This window comes from Leucoraja erinacea, chromosome 36, assembly GCF_028641065.1.
Source record: "Leucoraja erinacea ecotype New England chromosome 36, Leri_hhj_1, whole genome shotgun sequence".
NCBI classification, from domain to species: Eukaryota; Metazoa; Chordata; class Chondrichthyes; order Rajiformes; family Rajidae; genus Leucoraja; species Leucoraja erinaceus.
In genome coordinates, this window is record NC_073412.1 from 642300 (window position 1) to 661918 (window position 19619).

Below are 19619 nucleotides of genomic sequence, written 5' to 3' on the forward strand. Positions count from 1 at the left end.
CTGGGGTTGGGCCCCCACCCCCATGCTCTGTCCATTATCCTGCTCTATCGTGTGTGACCCCTCCCCACCCATGTAAACACCCCCCACCATGTGAACACTGTAACCCCCCACCCCCACCCAGCCTGTAACCACTCCCCCCCAGCCTGCTCTGTAACACCCCCCATATCCTGCCCCGGCATGTAACCACCCCCCACCCATTGTCTGACCCCCCCCATAACCCTCTGACCACCTCCTACCCCCCCCCATGCATGCTCTGTCATGTATGACCCCCCCCCCTCTGCTCCAGCCTGTGCTCCAGCCTGTGACCCCCAGTAGCGTGTGCCCCCCCCACCACCACCGTGTGAACCCGGCTGTGGCTCGCTGCCGTCAGTGGGAATTCCCAGAAACTCTGGAACTCTGCCCAGTCAGCTTTGCCTGCCGGACAAATCAGAGCTGCAATCACTCACTCTCGCTGTGAATATGTTAACATTAACCCCGTTAACACATGCGTTGCTGAGAGTTCAGTTTGTTGAGGTTGAAAGGAATCTGCAATTCATCGTTCAGAAAAACAGCTAAAATTCAACTAAGCCCAGGAAAAACATTTATATAAATCTTCTGTCCTCACCAGAAATGTTATCAAGTGCAACTGATACTGATTGTGGTGATGATGATCAGTCATGATCACGTTGAATGGCGGTGCTGGCTCGAAGGGCCAAATGGCCTCTACTCCTGCACCTATTGTCTTATTGATAACACTGGCTGCCAGATGTGTGCAGTTCTGGTGAATCTTGTGTCTGGATCCTTGCAATGTTTGCGGGCTTCTCCCCCGAGGCGTGTGGCCCAACTGACGAGACTGGGCCCTTAGTTCACACCAACACTGAAGGCCCAGGCATTGTCGGCAACTGTCAGGCTCCAGTAATGTGTGTAAACCAGCATTTGCAGTTCGTTCCTACTTATTTCCAGAGATGCTGCATGTCCCTCTGAGTTACCCCAGCATGTTGTCTCTCATAGACACATTATCAGTGTTGGGCTGGATATGTTGTTCTTGTCCCAGTGTAGAGTTTAGTTTCGTTTATTGTCACGTGTACCGAGGTACAGTGAAAAGCTTTTGTTGCGTGCGGTGCTGGCTCGAAGGGCCGAATGGCCTACTCCTGCACCTATTTTCTATGTTTAACCAGTCAGCAGAAAGACAATACGTGATTCCAATCGAGCCGTCCACAGTGTACAGTTATATGATAAGGGAATGGCGTTTAGTGCAAGGTAAAGCCAGCAAAGTCCGTTCAAGGAAATTCCGAGCGTCACCAAATCGGTAGATAGTAGTTCAGCACTGCTCTCTGGTTATGGTGGGATGATTCAGTTGCCTGAGAGCGTCTGTCAACAACTCTATCAAATAATCAAGCCACGTCCCAGTTGAAACAAGCAACTGCAGATGAAGAAAGACACAAAATGCTGGAGTAACTCAGCAGGACAGGCAGCATCTGTGAGAGAAGAGACGGGTGACGTTTCGGGTTGAGACACTTCTCCAGTCTGAAGAAGGGTCTCAAAAAGACACCCTTTCCTTCTCTCCAGAGATGCTGCCTGTCCCACTGAGTTACTCCAGCATTTTGTGTCTATCTTCAGTGTAAACCAGCATTTGCAGTTGCTTCCTACACGTTTCTGGGTGTGACGGGCAACAGCGTCAGTCTGCCCCCTGCAATCACTGCAGGCTCCACAGAGACAGTAGCTTCTCACAGTTCCAAGCGACGCACCCCCGTTGGCAGCACCACAGCCACTTTCCATGTGAATTTCGCTATTCCCGAAGAATGCAACTTGTCATCAAAATTCCCACCAGGCTTTTGGATACAGCGTTGGCAGGAACGTGACAGGAAATGGCAGATGTTTTAACTGAATTCATTGCATCAGTTTCCAGGAGTGAACTGGAAAGCGGTGGCTTACAACAGGGAGTACAGCACGGTTCCCGGCTGATGCTGTGGGTGACGACAAGCCCACAGACACATGAACACCAGCTGTATATACTCTGGGATCCCTCAGGCAATCAGGGAAATTCTGATCGATAATCCATTAATTTAAATAAACTGCCTACAGGTTTGTTTTGTGGGCGGCTGACGTGTCTCCAATCGGATTTGATACATGACTCAGTGAAGTGCAAAGTCTGATTGTAACTTAATACCCGCCTGAGGAAAGCAAGGGTGTGAAAGGGTTAATCCAGTTTGCACGGCAACGGTTGAGGGCCCTTCAAGACTATTCATAATAGACACAACAAGCTGGAGTATTTCAGCAGGACAGGGTCTTGACCCGAAACGTCACAAATTCCTTCTCTCCAGCGATGCTGCCTGTCCCGCTGAGTTACTCCAGCTTTTTGTGTCTATCTTTGGTTTAAATCAGCATCTGCAGTTCATTCCCACATTAACCAATAATCTATCAATATCTGCCTTAAAAAATATCAATTGACTGATTGCTAGATTCGCCACCCTCTGGCTAAATGCTTCTTGTTAACCCAGGTCTGGGGTTATTTTTGTCCCAGAATGATGGAATGGAAGTTTCTTCCCATGGGTTGTGCAGCTATGAAGTAGGATGTTTGTCCGGCCTAATCTGTTCATGCAATCACCCACGGCTCTACAAGCAGAGACAGAAAAAAACAAGATTTGACAGACACCCATATACGTCACAAACAAAACCAAACACGAACCATCACATTGTGCATTCCCAGTAACTGCTGTATTTTTTCTTCGGCACGTATTGCATTGTCCTGTTCGCCAAGATCACGCATTAATTGGACAGTAACCACGCAATGTAGAAGAGTAGAGATAAACATGACTCACAACTCACAACCCTGATGTAATCCACTCTGTTGTCAACTCTCACACACGCGATTTCACAGTGCTTAGAAACATTAAAAAATAGGTGCATGAGTAGGCCATTCGGCCCTTCGAGTCAGCACCGCCTTTCAATATGATCTTGGCTGATCATCCAAAATCAGTATCCCGTTCTGGCTTTTGCCCCACATATCTATTGATTCCTTTAGCCCTAAGTGCTAACTCTCTCTTGCTCTCTTGCTTCTGGTCTCGACCCGAAACGTCACCCACTCCTTCTCCCCAGGGATGCTGCCCGACACGCTGAGTTACTCCAGCTTTTTGTGTCTAATATCTTCAACGCTGCACAGGAATCAGGCATCATATCGCTGACAGCCGATCCATGGACCTTGGAGCCGATTGTTGAGGCACTGTTTTAGATTAACTACCCTCTGACTAAAAACGTTCCTCCTCACCTCCTTTCAAAAATAGCGCCCTTTAATTCTGAGGCTGTGACCTCTGGTCCTAGACTCTCCCACCAGTGGAAACATCCTCTCCACATCCCCTCTATCGATGCCTTTCCTCATTCTGTAAGTTTCAATGGGGTCCAACCTCAACTTTCTAAACTCCAGCGAGTACAGGCCCAGTGCTGTCAAACACTCATCATATGCTAACCCTCTCATTCCTGGGATAATTCCTGTAAACCTCATCTGGACCCTCTCCAGAGCCAGCACATCCTTCCTCCGATATGGGGCCCAAATTTGCTCACAGTACTCCAAATACGGCCTGACCAGCATCTTATAGAGCCTCAGCATGTTTGGTGTTGGCATGGGCCCGCTGTGCCGAATAGCCTGTTAATCAGTAGTATCACCTGCCTCAGTCACTCCCAGCGTGTCCTCCACACGGACCTGGACACTGGGACCAGGGGTGGCAGGTTTTTGCCCAACTCCCGCCGCGGGAGGCCACTCGGCCCACCCAGCCCATGCCAACCCAAGCAGAGGGGGAAGAATGGCCCTGCGTTGTGTAGGACACGGTGCCTTTAAACTGTTGCAAGGCGGGGCGCGCCTCGTTGTCCACACACTGACAGAGACTGTTGTTTCCATTTCCTGTACACTCTGCCCTCGTTAACTCTCCCGTCCACTTCAGCCTCCTCCGCATTCACTCTGATCCTCGACCCCCTCCCGGGACCTGAAGCCGTTCCAGGGATGTCTACACACCGTCCCGGGCAAAGGGGTGGACAGAGATAGAGGGAGCGCCGCACTGGGGGAGGGGCGGTGAGGGAGCGCCGCACTGTGTGTGTGTGTGTGGTGGGGTGGGGAGAGATGCCAGTACTTCACCCCCTCACCCCCGCCCCTCCCACAGTGCGGCGCTCCCTCATAGTCAAGAGTGGGTCTAGGATGGGGTGAACCTTGGCCGGCTATTGTCAGCACTGCCCGCTGACAGAACCAGGAGCGAAACACAAAATGCTGGAGTGACACAGCTGGAGTAACTTTGTGTTTTGCTCCAGATTCCAGTATCTGCACCCTCCCCGTTTCTTGCTTTTACCACAATTTCGTGTTTTACTGCAGCTTTCAGGAATGTTCCTTTCCCGGAATGTTAGACACGTGATTAGACGGGGTAAGGGCCTGATAGTCACAGAGAAACAAGCCCTTTGACCCAACTTGCCCACACCGGCTAACATGTCCATATCCCTCCAAACCTGTCCTGTCCATGTACCTGTCTGTTTATTAAATGTTGTGATAGTCCCAGCCTCAACTACCTCCTCTGGCAGCTTGTTCCATACACCCACCACCCTTTGTGTGAAAACGTTACCCCTCAGATCCCTATTAAATCTTTTCCCCTTCACCTTAAGCCCATGGCCTCTGGTTCTTGATGCCTCTACTCTGGGCAAGAGACTCTGTGCATCTCCCCGATCTATTCCTCTCATGATTTTGTACACAAATGCTGGAAGGTCATTAACATTTTTCTGAGAATTGGTTGCGATTCCTTTGGGACAGTTACATAAACGTCTGATTTTGTTCCCTGGTTCAGTGTAACGGCAACAGGCAGCACCATTCCACCCTTCGAATCTTGGGCAAAAACATGGAGGGACTCAGTGGGTCGGGCAGCATCTGTGAGGAAATGGGACCTTCAGACTGATGGAGTCGGGGGGCAGAGAGCTGGAAAAGAGGTGATATAGACACAGAATGGTGGAGTAACTCAGTGGGATAGGCAGCATCTCTGGAAAGAAGTAATGGGCGATGTTTCAGGTCGAGAGGTGGGTGGGCTACAGAGATGGGGAGCAGGCCTGGACAGATCAGCAATTGAAGGTCCAGGTTGGTTGGAGGGGCTGAGTGGCCTGCTCCTATTGCCTGGTTAGCTGAATGTTCCCGGTGTAAAGGGGGTGGACAGGGTGAATGCAGAGTCATGTGTCTGGGGCATGTAGGACCAGAGGACATGGGCTTAAGGTGAGATGGGGAGGGGAACTGAGGGGCAATCTTTTCACACAAAAGGGTGGTGGGTGCATGGAACGAGTTGCCAGAGGAGGCATGTAGGAAGAAACTGCAGATGCTGGTTGAAACTAAAGATAAGATACAAAATGCTGGAGTAACTCAGCAGGTCAAGCAGCATCTGTGGAGATTACACAAAAAAGCTGGAGAAACTCAGCGGGTGCAGCAGCATCTATGGAGCGAAGGAAATAGGCAACGTTTCGGGCCGAAACCCTTCTTCAGACTGATCGAGGGCGGGGGTGGGCGGGGACAAGAAAGGGAAAAGGAGGAGGAGCCCGAAGGCTGGGGGATGGGAGGAGACAGCAGGGGGGCTGAGGAAGGGGAGGAGACAGCAAGGACTAACAAAATTGGGAGAATTCGATGTTCATGCCCCCAGGATGCAGACTCCCCAAACGGAATATGAGGTGCTGTTCCTCCAATTTCCGGTGCTGCTCGCTGTGGCCATGGAGGAGACCCAGGACAGAGAGGTCGGAGACGGAGTGGGAGGGGGAGTTGAAGTGCTGAGCCACCGGGTGGTCAGCTTGGTTATTGCATCTGTGGAGAGATGGAATATGTAACGTTTTGGGTCGAAGAAGGGTCTCAAGCCATAACATCACCTATTCCTCCAGCACTTTGTGTGTTTTTTGTAAAGCAGTTCCTGCGGTTCCGTGTATCTGCAGCATCCTGTTTCCACCCATTGACCTTCTGCAGAGAATGCAGAACTCCGCGTTCCCGTCACCAGCGTTATCACCCGGGCCCATGTTACATGTTCAGCTGATTACTGTACGGAATAGAGAGTTGTTTCTGATTTAATTTCGTGGTGTCAGGCGGTTTTTTTAAAGGGGGGGGGGAGGGGGGAGGGAACGACGCAGACTCCGGTAACGGTGCTGGCAGGAGCGGGGTAAATCCCAAGAAGCCAGACTCAGTTACTGTCACCCTCAATACCCCTGGATACCGCAAACTCCCCGGGAGCTGCCCCCCCCCCCTCTCCACAACAACCACCCCCCACCTGCCCCCCCCTCTCCACAACCACCCCCCCCACTCCACAACCCCCCCCCCCCCCCCCTCCCCCCCCCACACACACACGAGGAATAGTGAAAAGCCTGGATGGAGTGGATGTGGAGAGGATGCTTCCACTAGTGGGAGAGTCCAAGACTAGAGGTCACAGCCTCACAATTAAAGGACTTTCCTTTGGGTGGAGACGATTAGGATTTTCTTAATTCAGAGGGTGGTGAATCTGTGGATTCTGTGCCACAGAGGCTGTGGAGGCCAAGTCAGTGGATATTTTTAAGGCAGAGGTAGAAAGATTCCCGATTAGTACGGGTGTCAGGGGATATGTTGAGAAGGCAGGAGAATGGGGTTAGGAGGGAGAGATAGATCAGCCGTGATTGAATGGCGGAGTAGACTTGATGGGCCGAATGGCCAGATTCAGTTCCTATCACTTATGAGGTTATGAACATATAAAACTGACCATTAAACAAACTTTATATCCATAATATTAAATATTACAGAGAGCACTGTTCTATACAGCTGTCTGTGGGAAGTGTACAATGGAAGATATACAACACACAGTGGAGCTGTTTTACAGAGTATCTACAGTGTGCCAGGGCACCCCTCTTGGATGGCCCACCACCCCTGCGGAACAGAAGGGAGGGGTGCTTCAGCCTTGCCCATTGTAAATGTTCCCCACCCACCCAGTAGCATGGACATCACACCCCCTCCCCTCTCTCATCCCCATCCCATCTCTCCCCCCCACCTCTCACCCCCTCCCCTCTCTCATCCCCATCCCCATCCCATCTCCCCCGCACCTCTCTTCCCCATCCCATCTCACCCCCTCCCCTCTCTCATCCCCCCATCTCATCCCCGCACCTCTCTCATCCCCATCCCATCTCACCCCCTCCCCTCTCTCATCCCCATCCCCATCCCATCTCACCCCCTCCCCTCTCTCATCCCCATCCCATCTCACCCCCTCCCATCCTCTCCCCATCCCCTCCATCTCTCTCCCCCCCACCCCTCAACCACGCCCCCTCCTGCAGCTCTCCCATCCCCTCTTTCATCCCCCTCACCCACTCCCCTTTCTCACCCCCTCAGCTTCCAATTACAAGGGGGGGGGGGGCCCCTCTAACCCCTCCCCCAACTGGACCAGAGCCAGCCCCCACCCACCGTGATGTCCAGCGATCACCAACCCTTCCCACAGTTACAGGCACACACTGTAAAACCCCTGTATGGTTACAGGTCTCGTGTATGGAGGGTTAACTGTGCCACTAGTTAGAACACTGTACAGGACCCCCCTCACTGCCACAGTTAGAGCTTGTGTGGAGGCAGCGTGAAGTCACCTCATCTGACAGAGAACAAATGTAAACATTGTAACTGGAAGAAGTGACCTCTATTGAACAAATGTTATTCCCATCCCCCCATTTAGTGCCTGATGCATGAAGTGTGAACATACACGTGGCCAGAATCAGGTGGTGGACCACTTGTACAGCTCCGTGCCACCAATGTATCACCGATTGTCCACGATGGCCACAGGGCGTGGCTGACTGGTGCTCCGTGTTCCTGCTTCTACTGTAGTGTCCACTGTCCAAGCAGAGGGTGTGTGAGGCTGATGGACCCTCACAGCCCAGCTCACGTTGCACTGGTCAGCCCAAGGGCCCTCCGTCCGGCCCACCCTGCCACATGCGCATGCTACCTGGATCCAGCGGTCAGCGGATGGATGTAGGAAGGGTCGAGGGCTGCAGCAATGGCTGGGGTGGAAAGGAAAGGTCAAAGTCACAAAAAAAATAGTAGAGATTGGTGGAGTTACTGTGGGGGGGGGGTTGTAGTAGAGGGGTTGTTGGGGTTACTGTGGGGGGGGTTTGTAGTAGAGGGGTTGTTGGGGTTACTGTGGGGGGGGTTGTAGTAGAGGGGTTGTTGGGGTTACTGTGGGGGGGGGGTTGTAGTAGAGGGGTTGTGGGGTTACTGTGGGGGGGGTTGTTGTAGTAGAGGGGTTGTTGGGGTTACTGTGGGGGGGGTTGTAGTAGAGGGGTTGTGGGGTTACTGTGGGGGGGGGGTTGTAGTAGAGGGGTTGTTGGGGTTACTGTGGGGGGGGAGGTGTTGTAGTAGAGGGGTTGTTGGGGTTACTGTGGGGGGGGAGGTTATTGGAGTTACTGGGGGGGGGAGAGTTGTAGTAGAGGGGTTGTTACAGTATTGTGGGGGGGGGGTTGGGGTTACTGTGGGGGGGGGGGTTGTAGTAGAGGGGGGGGTTGGAGTTACTGTGGAGGGGGAGTTGGAGTTACTGTGGGGGGGGGTTGGAGTTACTGTGGGGGGGGGGTTGGGGTTACTGTGGGGGGGGGGGTTGGGGTTTGTGGGGGGGGTGTTGGGGTTACTGTGGGGGGGGGGGGTGGGTTGTAGTAGGGGGGGGTTGGGGTTACTGTGGGGGGGGGTTTGGGGTTACTGTGGGGGGGGGGTTGGAGTTACTGTGGGGGGGGGGTTGGGGGTACTGTGGGGGGGGGTGTTGGGGTTACTGTTGGGGGGGGGGGTTACTGTGGGGGGGGGGGGGGTTGGGGTTACTGTGGGGGGGGGGGGTTGTAGTACTGTGTGGGGGGGGTTGGGGTTACTGTGGGGGGGGGGGTTGGAGATACACTGGGGGGTGTGGGTGTTGTTGGACGTGTTGTGGGGGAGGGGCAGAATGAGGGTGGTGGGGATCAGGGAGGTATCTCAGCCACGTTCTGCCACAGGGTGACTGACGGAGGTCCCGGTCACAGCGTGTCGTACAGGTGTAGAGTCTGCTCCAGGTGCTGGCTGATTCTCTGGTAGAAGAGGATTTGTTGCTGGAGGTAGGATTGCATCATGTGTTTGAAGTCGATGATCCGCCGTTTGTGGAAATGGTTCATCTCGGCTTGGAGTGCAAAGCCCACCACCCGGCAGCGCTGCTTGATGCCGTCTACCTGCTCCGGGTCCATCTTGCCCTCCTCACTCATCCTCTGGCTGTCCTTCACCTTGGCAAAGGCACCTGTGGCAATACACACCCAGTCAGTCGTGTCACCATCCCACTGCCCCACCCCTCAGCCACTGGACCTCAGCCCCACTGCCCCACCCCTCAGCCACTGGACCTCAGCTTACATTGCACTGGTCAGCCCCACTGCCCCACTCTATCACCCATCACCAACTACCCATTAGCAACATGGCTCAATGCTTGGTCCTCCCACGCTCAGTTATGGCATCTTCTAAGAACATGGTTTTATTATTTTCCTCTCCAGCCCCTTCTTCCCAACTTCAGTCCTGAATGCACTCTGCATTCACAGAGAGATCACACTCTCAGGGGATGAGAGAGACCACACTATGATGAAGCCTCATAGGGGATAAGGTGGAGCAGGGAGACCAGGGGTTGGGGAGTCTGTGAGTGACCCATGGAGCAGGGAGATGGGGGGGGGGGGGGGGGGGACGATGACACCTGGGGCAGGGAAACCAGGGGTGAGGAGCTGCTTTACCCCCTCACTGCTTACAGTATGACATCCCCTCCACAAATCCACACTGACAGCTCCAGCCTGTCACTCTTTGACACATCTGATATGACATTTTTTTATTGATTCTAGTCTTTCCCTTCACTGACGTTGGGCCAATAAGTTAAACATTCCCTTGTTGTCTCTTCCTCCTTTCTGAAATACTGGGGTCACATCTGTGCACCTTCAATCCAGAGCAACAATTCCAGATAAAACGAGAAAAGTCACCACGTGTAAAACCACAGTAACCCCAACAACCCCTCTACTACAACACCTCCCCCCCATAGTAACTCCAATAACCTCATTTGTTTCCTCGATTCATCAGCTGTCCGTTCCACCAATGTCTCAGTGTGTTAATTTAAATATACCAGTGTCCCCACTCTCCCAATCCCACCAGAGCCCCTGCTCTCCGCTCTTTTCTGGGAGGTTCTGTGACTCCGTGAAGAGCCCTCTGGTCCTAGACTCTCCCACTAGTGGAAACATCCTCCCCACATCCACTCTATCCAGGCATTTCACTATTCGGCAAGGTTCAATGAGGTCCCCCCTCATCCTAATAAACTCCAAATCTGAATGGCTCACATTTGTCCTCACTCACCTTCTCCTGTTTATCTGCAGACACAAACACCCCCTGCCTGTTTTTGTGTTCCTTGAAGTCTACTCAGAAATGTTTCCTTGCTTTTCCTCATCAATGTCTCAGCCTCCATTGCTGTGTTCTGTGCTCCCAATTCTCTTTAGCTCTTTCTGACATCTTGATATACCTCCCACTTGGACCTAGTGATATATTTTATTTCTGTTGTCAGCTATGTTCAATGTTCACTTTTTGTACCTTAATGGAGTTTATTTTTTGCAAATTATTTAAATGGTGGGAAATGCCTACCCACTGTTACACCCTGATCCACCACAGCAAACTCTCCCCTCCCTCCTGCATGGCTTAAATTAATGAATGCATGCTTTATTGTCACATGTGATATTCTTGGCTTGCTGACCCAAGGTATGCAAAGAGGCACCACATAAAGAGCGCTGACATAGTTATAAAGTTTCCCACGCCAGGCCCTCCTTTGTTACCCCCCCCCCCCCCCCCCCCCCCCCCCCCCCCCCCTCACAGCGGTCCCCCCACACGCGGCCTGGCCCGTTAGATTTCAGACTCTGTTCTGCATTGAACATCACCTCACACTCAATGTACAATTCCATCACACTCTGCTCACTCACTCTTCCTTCAGGACCTAACAACGAGATTGTCAAATAGCCCTTCCTCAGAAAACAAGACCAAAAATAGCCTGCTCCCTCCTTGCTGTCTAGAAAATCGCCTCGTATATAATTTCATGAATTCAGCATGCGCCTTACAGCCTTTAATTTGCCTTGTCCAGTCTACATGAAGATTAAAGCCAGCCTTGATGTCTGCACCATCCCCGTTACACCTCCTCCAATCTGCTGGCCATGCCGTCCCACTGAGAGTAATTCAGACCACACTGTGACAATCCTCTACTCAGCACCAATTTCCCTGACAAGCAGCACTGCCCAGCCTCCTCCTGACAGCCCAGTATCCTGGAACAGTCAGCCTGCGGTCCACTGGTCAGCCTGTGGTCCACTGGTCAGCCTGTGGTCCACTGGTCAGCCTGTGGTCCACTGGTCAGCCTGTACTCCACTAGTCAGCCTGTGGTCCACTAGTCAGCCTGTACTCCACTAGTCAGCCTGTACTCCACTAGTCAGCCTGTGGTCCACTAGTCAGCCTGTACTCCACTAGTCAGCCTGTACTCCACTAGTCAGCCTGTACTCCACTAGTCAGCCTGTGGTCCACTGGTCAGCCTGTGGTCCACTGGTCAGCCTGTGGTCCACTAGTCAGCCTGTACTCCACTAGTCAGCCTGTGGTCCACTAGTCAGCCTGTACTCCACTAGTCAGCCTGTGGTCCACTAGTCAGCCTGTACTCCACTAGTCAGCCTGTACTCCACTAGTCAGCCACAGTCTGGTCAGCCACATCAGGTCATGCCACAGTCACAACACGGCAGTCACAGTCTTGTCACGGCCACATCACGGTCATGTCATGTCATGTCACGCCACCGTTACATCATTCTGGTCATGCAACATCACAGTCTTGTCATGATTACACCACATCACTGTCACACCGGGGTGGGAGATTGCAACCTTCACATGGTCCACCCTGTTTCGACTAATGCAATCAAACCGACGTGCACAAACAAGTTCAAATAGAACAAGTTGACCAACAACTTTACGCTGTGCACGCCATACGCAAGAAGAGACCGTCACACCACGGCCACACCACCGTCACATCACGGTCTCGTCACATCACGGCAGTCACATCACTCTCATTCATTTTATTTCTACCTTCATTCATTTATTTACAAGCCATAGTCATACAGCACAGAAACGGGCCCATTGTCCCAACTTGTCCATGTTGACCTGGTGGCCAGAATCTGGGGTCAGGAACTCGGGGAGAGTTCAGCAAAGAGTAAGGTGGAGTTGGCACAAGTCTAGAGCATTCTCTGCCGGGGACCTCTACAATTCTACAGGGAACAGGAACAAAGCCACAGGGAACTGGCGAGCAGACACAGAGACCCACACGGACACAGAGACACGCAGACGGGCACAGTCACACACACACACACAGCTGAGTGACAGGTGTATCCAGGTAACGGGTGTCTGTGACCCGTGTAGATGGAGCTGTAACCGGATCTCCCTCCCGAGCTGTCACGCACACCTGAGTTTTGGTTTAAATTTCAAACACAAATTAAGTTGGCAATGCAGTGGGCCTGGAGATTGTTGCAACAGGAGTTACCAGAATGAAGTCTGTGTGTGTGTATAACACTGGTGTACAGTGGCAGTGGGGACTAGTCTGTGTGTATAGAGTGGGGACAGGTCTGTCGCTGTGTAACATCAGGTTGTATGTGCAGGTAGATCTGCTGCCTGTACTGCACTGTGTGCCTGAGCTGCAGGTATATCTGGGCCTGCTGGAACAGGCTGTGACAACAGTGGGTGAAATGTGAGCCTGTGAGGATGGGCTGCTGCACCAGCTGACTGACGTCAGAGCACAGGTTCATGGATGGCCACATCTCCACCCCCTAAACCGGTTGTCCCAGTCTCAGCTCCACCGAGGGCTCGCTGACAATGTGTGAGGCAACTTCTTGCTGGAGCAGTCTGACACAGGGCCGTCCTCTCCCCCCCCCACCCCACCCCATGCCTAGTCTTCAGGTTCCCAACACTCCGTGCTGTGAGACTCCACTCCCCGACTCCACCAACCCCAACCCCCCCCCCCCCCCATCCCACCAACCCCCCCACCCCCCACCCACCTAGTCCATGCCGACCAGGTTGCCATTCTACACATACCCCTCTAAACCCTTCCTCTCCATATATCTGTAAAAGTCATAATTGTATCCACTTCCTCAGATATGGACTACCCGCTGAGTGAAAAGTTTGCCCTTGGTCTTGCTTAAACCTTTCCCCCCTCACCCTAACCCTTTAGTTTTGGAATCCTCTATCCTGGGAAATTGATTGAGTGTTCACTTTTCCATGCCCCTCATGATCTGGTCACACTGTCCATCCCTCTACCTCTTGCACATCTCTCGGGCCAGACCCTGCCGCAGCTGCAGCCGTGCAGACGTTGCAGAGGTAGGGGGGAGGCCACTGAGAGCGAGGGGCTGCTGAGAGCGAGGGGCCGCTGAGGGCGAGGGGCCGCTGAGGGCGAGGGGCCGCTGAGGGCGAGGGGCCCCCGAGGGCGAGGGGCCGGGTATGCACGATCATCGCTGCCCACAGCAGCGGGAGGAGCACAGACTCCATGGGCTGTGGACAAGGGATCATTTACTCGGATCCGGCCTCACCTCCTGAGGCAGGGCAGGGACGCGAGGTTCCACACTGTCTTTTTGCAGTCTCAGCACATTCCAAACTGTTTTACAATCTGCTGCAAGCTAACAAAACAAGTCCAGTAACCGTAGTAATGTGGGAAACACTGCAGCCTTCACTTAATACTATGTTTCCCCCAGTGCAGAGCTCCCTCACCGCCCCTCTCCCCCCCCCCCCACAGTGCGGTACTCCCTCACTGACCCCCCCCCCCCCACACACACAGTGCGGTACTCCCTCACACCACCCCCCCCCCCCCCCCCCCCCCCCACACACACAGTGCGGTACTCCCTCAGTACTAGATCATTAGCTGAGCTGTTTGAGTCAGGGCGGCAAGTGAAGATTAATAAAGAGGGAAATAGATTAAATACTCCAAAGGTGATTGAACGTCAGCATATTTACCTGGTTGATGGAATCAATAAGTGGGCGCAGAATTAGCAAGCACGGAGCTGTGTGGATCAATTAGAGGAAGCCTGCATGGATTTGTTTAAGGCAAATCCCATCTAACCAACCTGATAGAATCTTTTAATGAAGTTGCAAGGTCGATGAAGGAAACACAATTACTGTGGTGTGTGTCGACTTTTAAAAGGCATTCGATTCAATGGGGGGAGGGGGGGGTGGAGTGGGGGGGGGGGGCGGAGTGGGGGGGGGGGTGTGGAGTGGGGGGGAGTGGAGTGGGGTGGGGAGGGGGGGGGGGGGGAGTGGAGTGGGGGCCCCGGATCTGTGACCTGGACCACTGCTTTATGTTACAGATATGGATGATATGGACATTGCCCGGTTTTTATATTTGTAGACACTTGGAGCATTCGTTAGCTGTGAGTGGATGGGAATGGACTGCAATACGATACGGGTGAGACATGGAATGGGCTGATGGAATGTGATGTGTTGGATTTTGGTAGGAAGAACGAGTGGTGGCAAAATAATCGAGGGAGCCCGAGATCAGAGAGTTGCCGTGCTGTGTGTACACAGTGTGCTGAACTAGTGAGCAGAGAAAGTGTTTAAAGCCCAGCCTTCTATAAACAAGCACAGAGGACAGCGGCAAGGAAGTGGTGAGAAACCTTCACACTGGCTCAGACACAACCTGGAGCGTGCCCAGCTCTGGGAACAATGTGAAAACTGTGCTGAACGTGCAGATGGAATTAGCTCTGGCCTACAGTGACGAGCAGAAACATTGGGGCAGAGAGGGTTGTGGGGGGGTCTGATGGAAGGATTTAAAAGCAGGAAGGCTACAAACCATGGATAGAGCGTTAACCTTGTTAGTTGGAGGAACAGCACCTCATTTTCTGCTAGGGTAGCTTACTCTAATTTTAGATAGCATCCCGCTCCCTCCACTCTGCCCCACCTGGACATGCACCTACCCCCCCCCCCCCCCCCCCCCCAAGACACACATATATTCCTTCCTCTAGCTTCACAATTCGTAACTCTTCAATCCTTTTGTCCCACACCTTCTGTCTATCTCTGACTGTGTAACCATCTGTCTAGAAATCCTCCCTCAGCTGTATCAACCTATGAACTGTTACCCTTTGTCCTGCCCCTTCTCTCTCCCAGATTGACCCCCCCTCCCCCCCAACTCCTACAATTAATCTGAAGATGGATCATGACCCGAAACGTCACCTATCCATGTTCTCCACAGATGCTGCCTGACCCGCTGAGTTACTCCAGCACTCTGTGAAACGTCACCTATCCATGTTCTCCACAGATGCTGCCTGACCCGCTGAGTTACTCCAGCACTCTGTGAAACGTCACCTATCCATGTTCTCCACAGATGCTGCCTGACCCGCTGAGTTACTCCAGCACTCTGTGAAACGTCACCTATCCATGTTCTCCACAGATGCTGCCTGACCCGCTGAGTTACTCCAGCACTCTGTGAAACGTCACCTATCCATGTTCTCCACAGATGCTGCCTGACCCGCTGAGTTACTCCAGCACTCTGTGAAACGTCACCTATCCATGTTCTCCACAGATGCTGCCTGATCCGAGTTACTCTGAGCATTGTGTTGCCCTCAAATTCACTCGGACTATCTCTAACACTTCTTTTCTCTTTATTGATCTCTCTGTCACCATTGCAGGAGACACACTATCGACTGACATCTACTGTAAAGTTACTGACTCCCACAGTTTCCTGGACTACACTTCCTCCCACTCTGCCTCTTGCAAAGAAGCTATCCCTACTCTACATCTCTGCTCCCAACTCAAACCAACCTGTCCCCAGGTATTTTCCCCTTTCAACCACAGGAGATGTAACACCTGTCCCTGTATGTTCCCCCCTCACCTCCATCCAGGAACTCCAGGAGTCCTTCAGGTGAGACAAAGGTTCACGTGCACCTCCTCTAACCTCATCTTCTGCAGCTGCTGTTCCCAACGTGACCTCCTCTATATTGGCGAGACCAAGTGTACATGCAGCGACCATTTCATCAAACACGTGCTCAGTCCACCAATGCCTGCTCAAACACGTGCTCAGTCCACCAATGCCTGCTCAATCTCCTGGTGCCAACTTCACATTCTCATACTAACGTTTCTGTCCTGGATCTCCTCCATTGCCAGAGTGAGACCACATGCAAATTGGAGAAACAGCACCTCGTGTTCCCCTTGGGTAGCTTACAACCCAGCAGTAGGAACAATGAATTCTCCAATTTTAGGTAACTACAAACTCCCTTGCCCCCTTCTTCTCCGACATCATTCCCCCAGCATCTGCAGTTCCTAGTGTCTACATGGATAGATGTTTGCTCCTGTTGGTCAAGGTGTCACAGAATGCATGTGATTGGCAAAACGGGCTGAAGGGATAGTGTGTGTGTGTGTGTGTGTGTGTGTGTGTGTGTGTGTGTGTGTGTGTGTGTGTGTGTGTGTGTGTGTGTGTGTGTGTGTGTGTGTGTGTGTGTGTGTGTGTGTGTGTGTGTGTGTGTGTGTGGGTCAGTGCACTGCTGGGCAATGCTGGACTCAGATTGCATTGTGGTGGAGAAGTGTCTGAAAGGGCAGAGCTCTGGGAGAGAGTTGGCTACATGTAGAATTGGTATAGACCCAACAAGCTGAACAGTCTGCTTCCGTACTGTAACTACGGGATTGATTTACAACCTCAGAACCAGAGTGGCACAGTGGTAGAGTTGCAGCCTCACAGCGTCAGAGACCTAGCTTTGATCCTAATGACGGGTGCTGTCTGTACGGAGTTTGTACGTTCTCCCTGTGACTGTGCGGGTTTTCTCCGGGTGCTCTGGTTTCCTCCCACATCCAAAAGCTGTGCTGGTTTGTCGATTAAATTGTCCCCCGTCTCCAGGATAGAACTAGTGTACAGATGATTGCTAGTCGATGCGGACTTGGTGGGCCGAAGGGCCTGTTTCTATGTTGTATCTGTTTCTATGTTGTAACTAGATCCCACACTGAAATTAATTACCTGTATTTGCCAAGGAAGGTGCCAACCACAAGCATAATGAACACAGGAGCTGGGAAACACAGAGGAACACCAGGGCACAGGGTGGTGAATCTGTGGAATTCTTTGCCACAGAAGGCTGTGGAGGCAAAGTCAGTGGATATATTTAAGGCTGAGATCGATAGATTCTTGATTAGTATGGGTGTCAGTTATGGGGAGAAGGCCGGAGAATGGGGTTAGGAGGAGAGATAGATCAGCCATAATTGAATCGTGGAGTAGACTTGATGGGCCGAATGGCCTAATTCTATTCCTATCACGTATGATCACCTTTGCCACAGACAGACCCTGCAGGAATGGGAAGATGCAGCAGGTGGTGAACAGGCAGGTGGAGCCACGAGTTGTTCACCACATATCACTGGGACCTCCAGCAATGCCCAGTGCCTCCACAGTATCTCCACTCCAACACCTTGCCCAGCTCACACTCCTCCTCCCCGTACAGTTCTCACCACCTAGTGAATTATTCTCCTACAAAATTACACTGCCCACTTTGTACAGCTGTTTCTGTGTGACTCACATATGTAATACAACGCACAACCCAAACAGCTCTGGACGCTGGGATGTTGCAATCCACACAATCTAGTGGACTATTCACTCAGCATCATCTAAACACCAGCATTCCACAGTTTGCCATTTAACCCTCAATAATAGGAGAAAAGTAAACATTACACTTACTGACTTCTGAAGGGCAGGAATAAAGCGAATGCTTACATTCACAGGGAGAGGATTCTAAAATTAGAGGGCATAGTCCTAAGGTGAGAGGGGATAGATTTGATGACCAGAGGCAACTTTTCACTCAGCCAGAAGTCTGTATCTGGAATGAGCGGCCAGAGGAAGCTACAGAATCGGATACAATTATGACTTTTTTTTAAATAACATCTGGACAGATATAAATTGGGTTTAGAGAGATATGGTTCAGGTGCAGGCAATCACTGAGCTATGTCTGCTCTGGACCTAACACACATGGTGGTGAACCCCCATCTTCCCATAGACAGTAGAGGAGCAGCCAACACATTGGTCAGATTGCTCAGGAGAGGCGAGACCATGCTATATGGCTATATTTAAGAGGGAGTTAATGTGGCCCTTGTGGCTAAGGGGATCAGGGGGTATGGAGAGAAGGCAGGTACGGGATACTGAGTTGGATGATCAGCCATGATCATATTGAATGGCGGTGCAGGCTCGAAGGGCCAAATGGCCTACTCCTGCACCTAATTTCTATGTTTCTATGAGACCATGCGCCAAGGGGAGAGGGGTTGGGGAAATGCTTACCTTTCTGGACATGGATGATATCGGGGAAGTTGGAGAGTAGACCCTGGTACAGAGACAACATGTCCAACATATGGAAGAGGTCGTTCTTGGGCTGCTGAGCAAAGAGCTCGCCAATGGCCTCGTAGGTCCTGCCGGTGATGGAGATGGCCCTGTTGAGGGAGACGGCGAGGTGGGGCTGGTCCATCTCGAAGGCCTGGCTGATGGAGCTGAAGGCGTTGCCCAGTTTCTGGAACTCTTTCCTGAAGCCGCCGGCATGTTTGCGGCACAGCTCGGCGGCCACGTTACTGAGCTGTAGCACGCTGTCGTCAAGCCTCTTGGAGAAAGCCTTGAAGAGGTCCACCCTCTCCTCCACCCGCTGGAGATCCTGCTGCTCGGTCGGGGTGTGGATGGTCAGGAAGGAGTTGGCTCCCACTAGCTCGTCGCGCTCCGAGCGCCGCTTGCCCTGTTTCCATGCCCGGTCATCAGAGCAGGTGAGGAAGTGTTGGAAGCCGGTGTACTGGGACAACACCGGGTGGCTGGTCATATGCTCCATCCACAAGATCAGGCGCCGCCGCCGCTTCTCGATGAAGTCGTCCTCGAAGCGGCCGGTCGCCTGTTTCTCGGGCAGGTGGGGTACCGACACGACTGGGAACTTGTGCAATAGGCGGTTGTGAAGCCAGTCGAAGTGTTTGTAGCGGCGGTAGACGGGCGCGTTGGTCAGGCTGGGCGTCAGCTTGTAGGATATGTAGGTCTTGATGCCCTTGAACTTGGTCTGTTTGGTGGGCTCCTCAATGGTGCAGTGGAAGGGCCGCGGGTTGTCGCTCCACTGTGGCCCCTCGGGGCCCATGGTCACCCCGTATGTCTCGCTGGGCCGAAGGGCAGCAGGAACCTCGCCCAGGATGAACGCCTCTCCGCCGGAGCGCACAAAGCTGGAGAAGCGGTTGAAGCTCTTGCCCACGGCACCGCTGCGGCCACTCGGCCGGCCCGCTGTGCTGTCCTGCCGCTCGGACACGCTGGGCCGGTGGCGGGGCCCCGGGTAGCCCGGGTACAGGCCGTTGGAGGAGGAGCACAGGTCGGGCTCGTCTGCAACCGTGGACGCGTCGTCCCAATCGTCCCAGTCATCATCATCCTCGTCCGGGTCGGGGTCGGGGCCAGGGGTGAGGGTGAGGGTGGGGAGAGAGATGGGGCCCCCGGACACTATCTCCACGTACGAGGCGGGGAAGAGGCCGCGGTGTCCGCGGCTGTTGGTTCCCTCCAGCCAGCCGTCCTGTGAGGTCTCGTGGAAGAGAAGCAACTCCTCGTCCTCCTTGATGCTAATCTCCTCCGGGTTCTCACTCTCGAAGCTGTACAGCGCCCGGGCCCTGATGCCCGACATGG

General features: G+C 52.9%; 1 protein-coding gene across 2 annotated transcripts; it reads right to left on the minus strand.

The window, feature by feature from the left end:
* Positions 1-7343: 7343 nt before the first annotated feature.
* On the minus strand, positions 7344-19619 carry snx33 (sorting nexin 33). 2 transcript variants are annotated; one of them, XM_055662850.1, is made up of 3 exons: positions 18264-19619; positions 8993-9230; positions 7344-7983 (listed from the first exon to the last, which is right to left on the minus strand). In XM_055662850.1, exons 1-3 carry the CDS (start codon positions 19615-19617, stop codon positions 7743-7745), a joined length of 1833 nt encoding a protein of 610 aa, XP_055518825.1. In that variant the 5' UTR covers positions 19618-19619; the 3' UTR covers positions 7344-7742. The 2 variants fall into 2 exon arrangements, with proteins under 2 accessions (XP_055518825.1, XP_055518826.1); XM_055662851.1 differs by lacking the exon at positions 7344-7983 and having other exon boundaries at positions 8831-9230.

Bases quoted from the DNA above. Each gene is read 5' to 3' on its own strand.
- snx33 (XM_055662850.1), bottom strand. From the start codon at position 19,617: ATGTCGGGCATCAGGGCCCGGGCGCTGTACAGCTTCGAGAGTGAGAAC. The intron at 9,231-18,263 runs GTAAGCATTTCC...GTATTGCCACAG, and splicing joins TATCATCCATGTCCAGAAAG to GTGCCTTTGCCAAGGTGAAG. The intron at 7,984-8,992 runs GTACGACACGCT...TTTCCACCCCAG, and splicing joins CTGGAGCAGACTCTACACCT to CCATTGCTGCAGCCCTCGAC.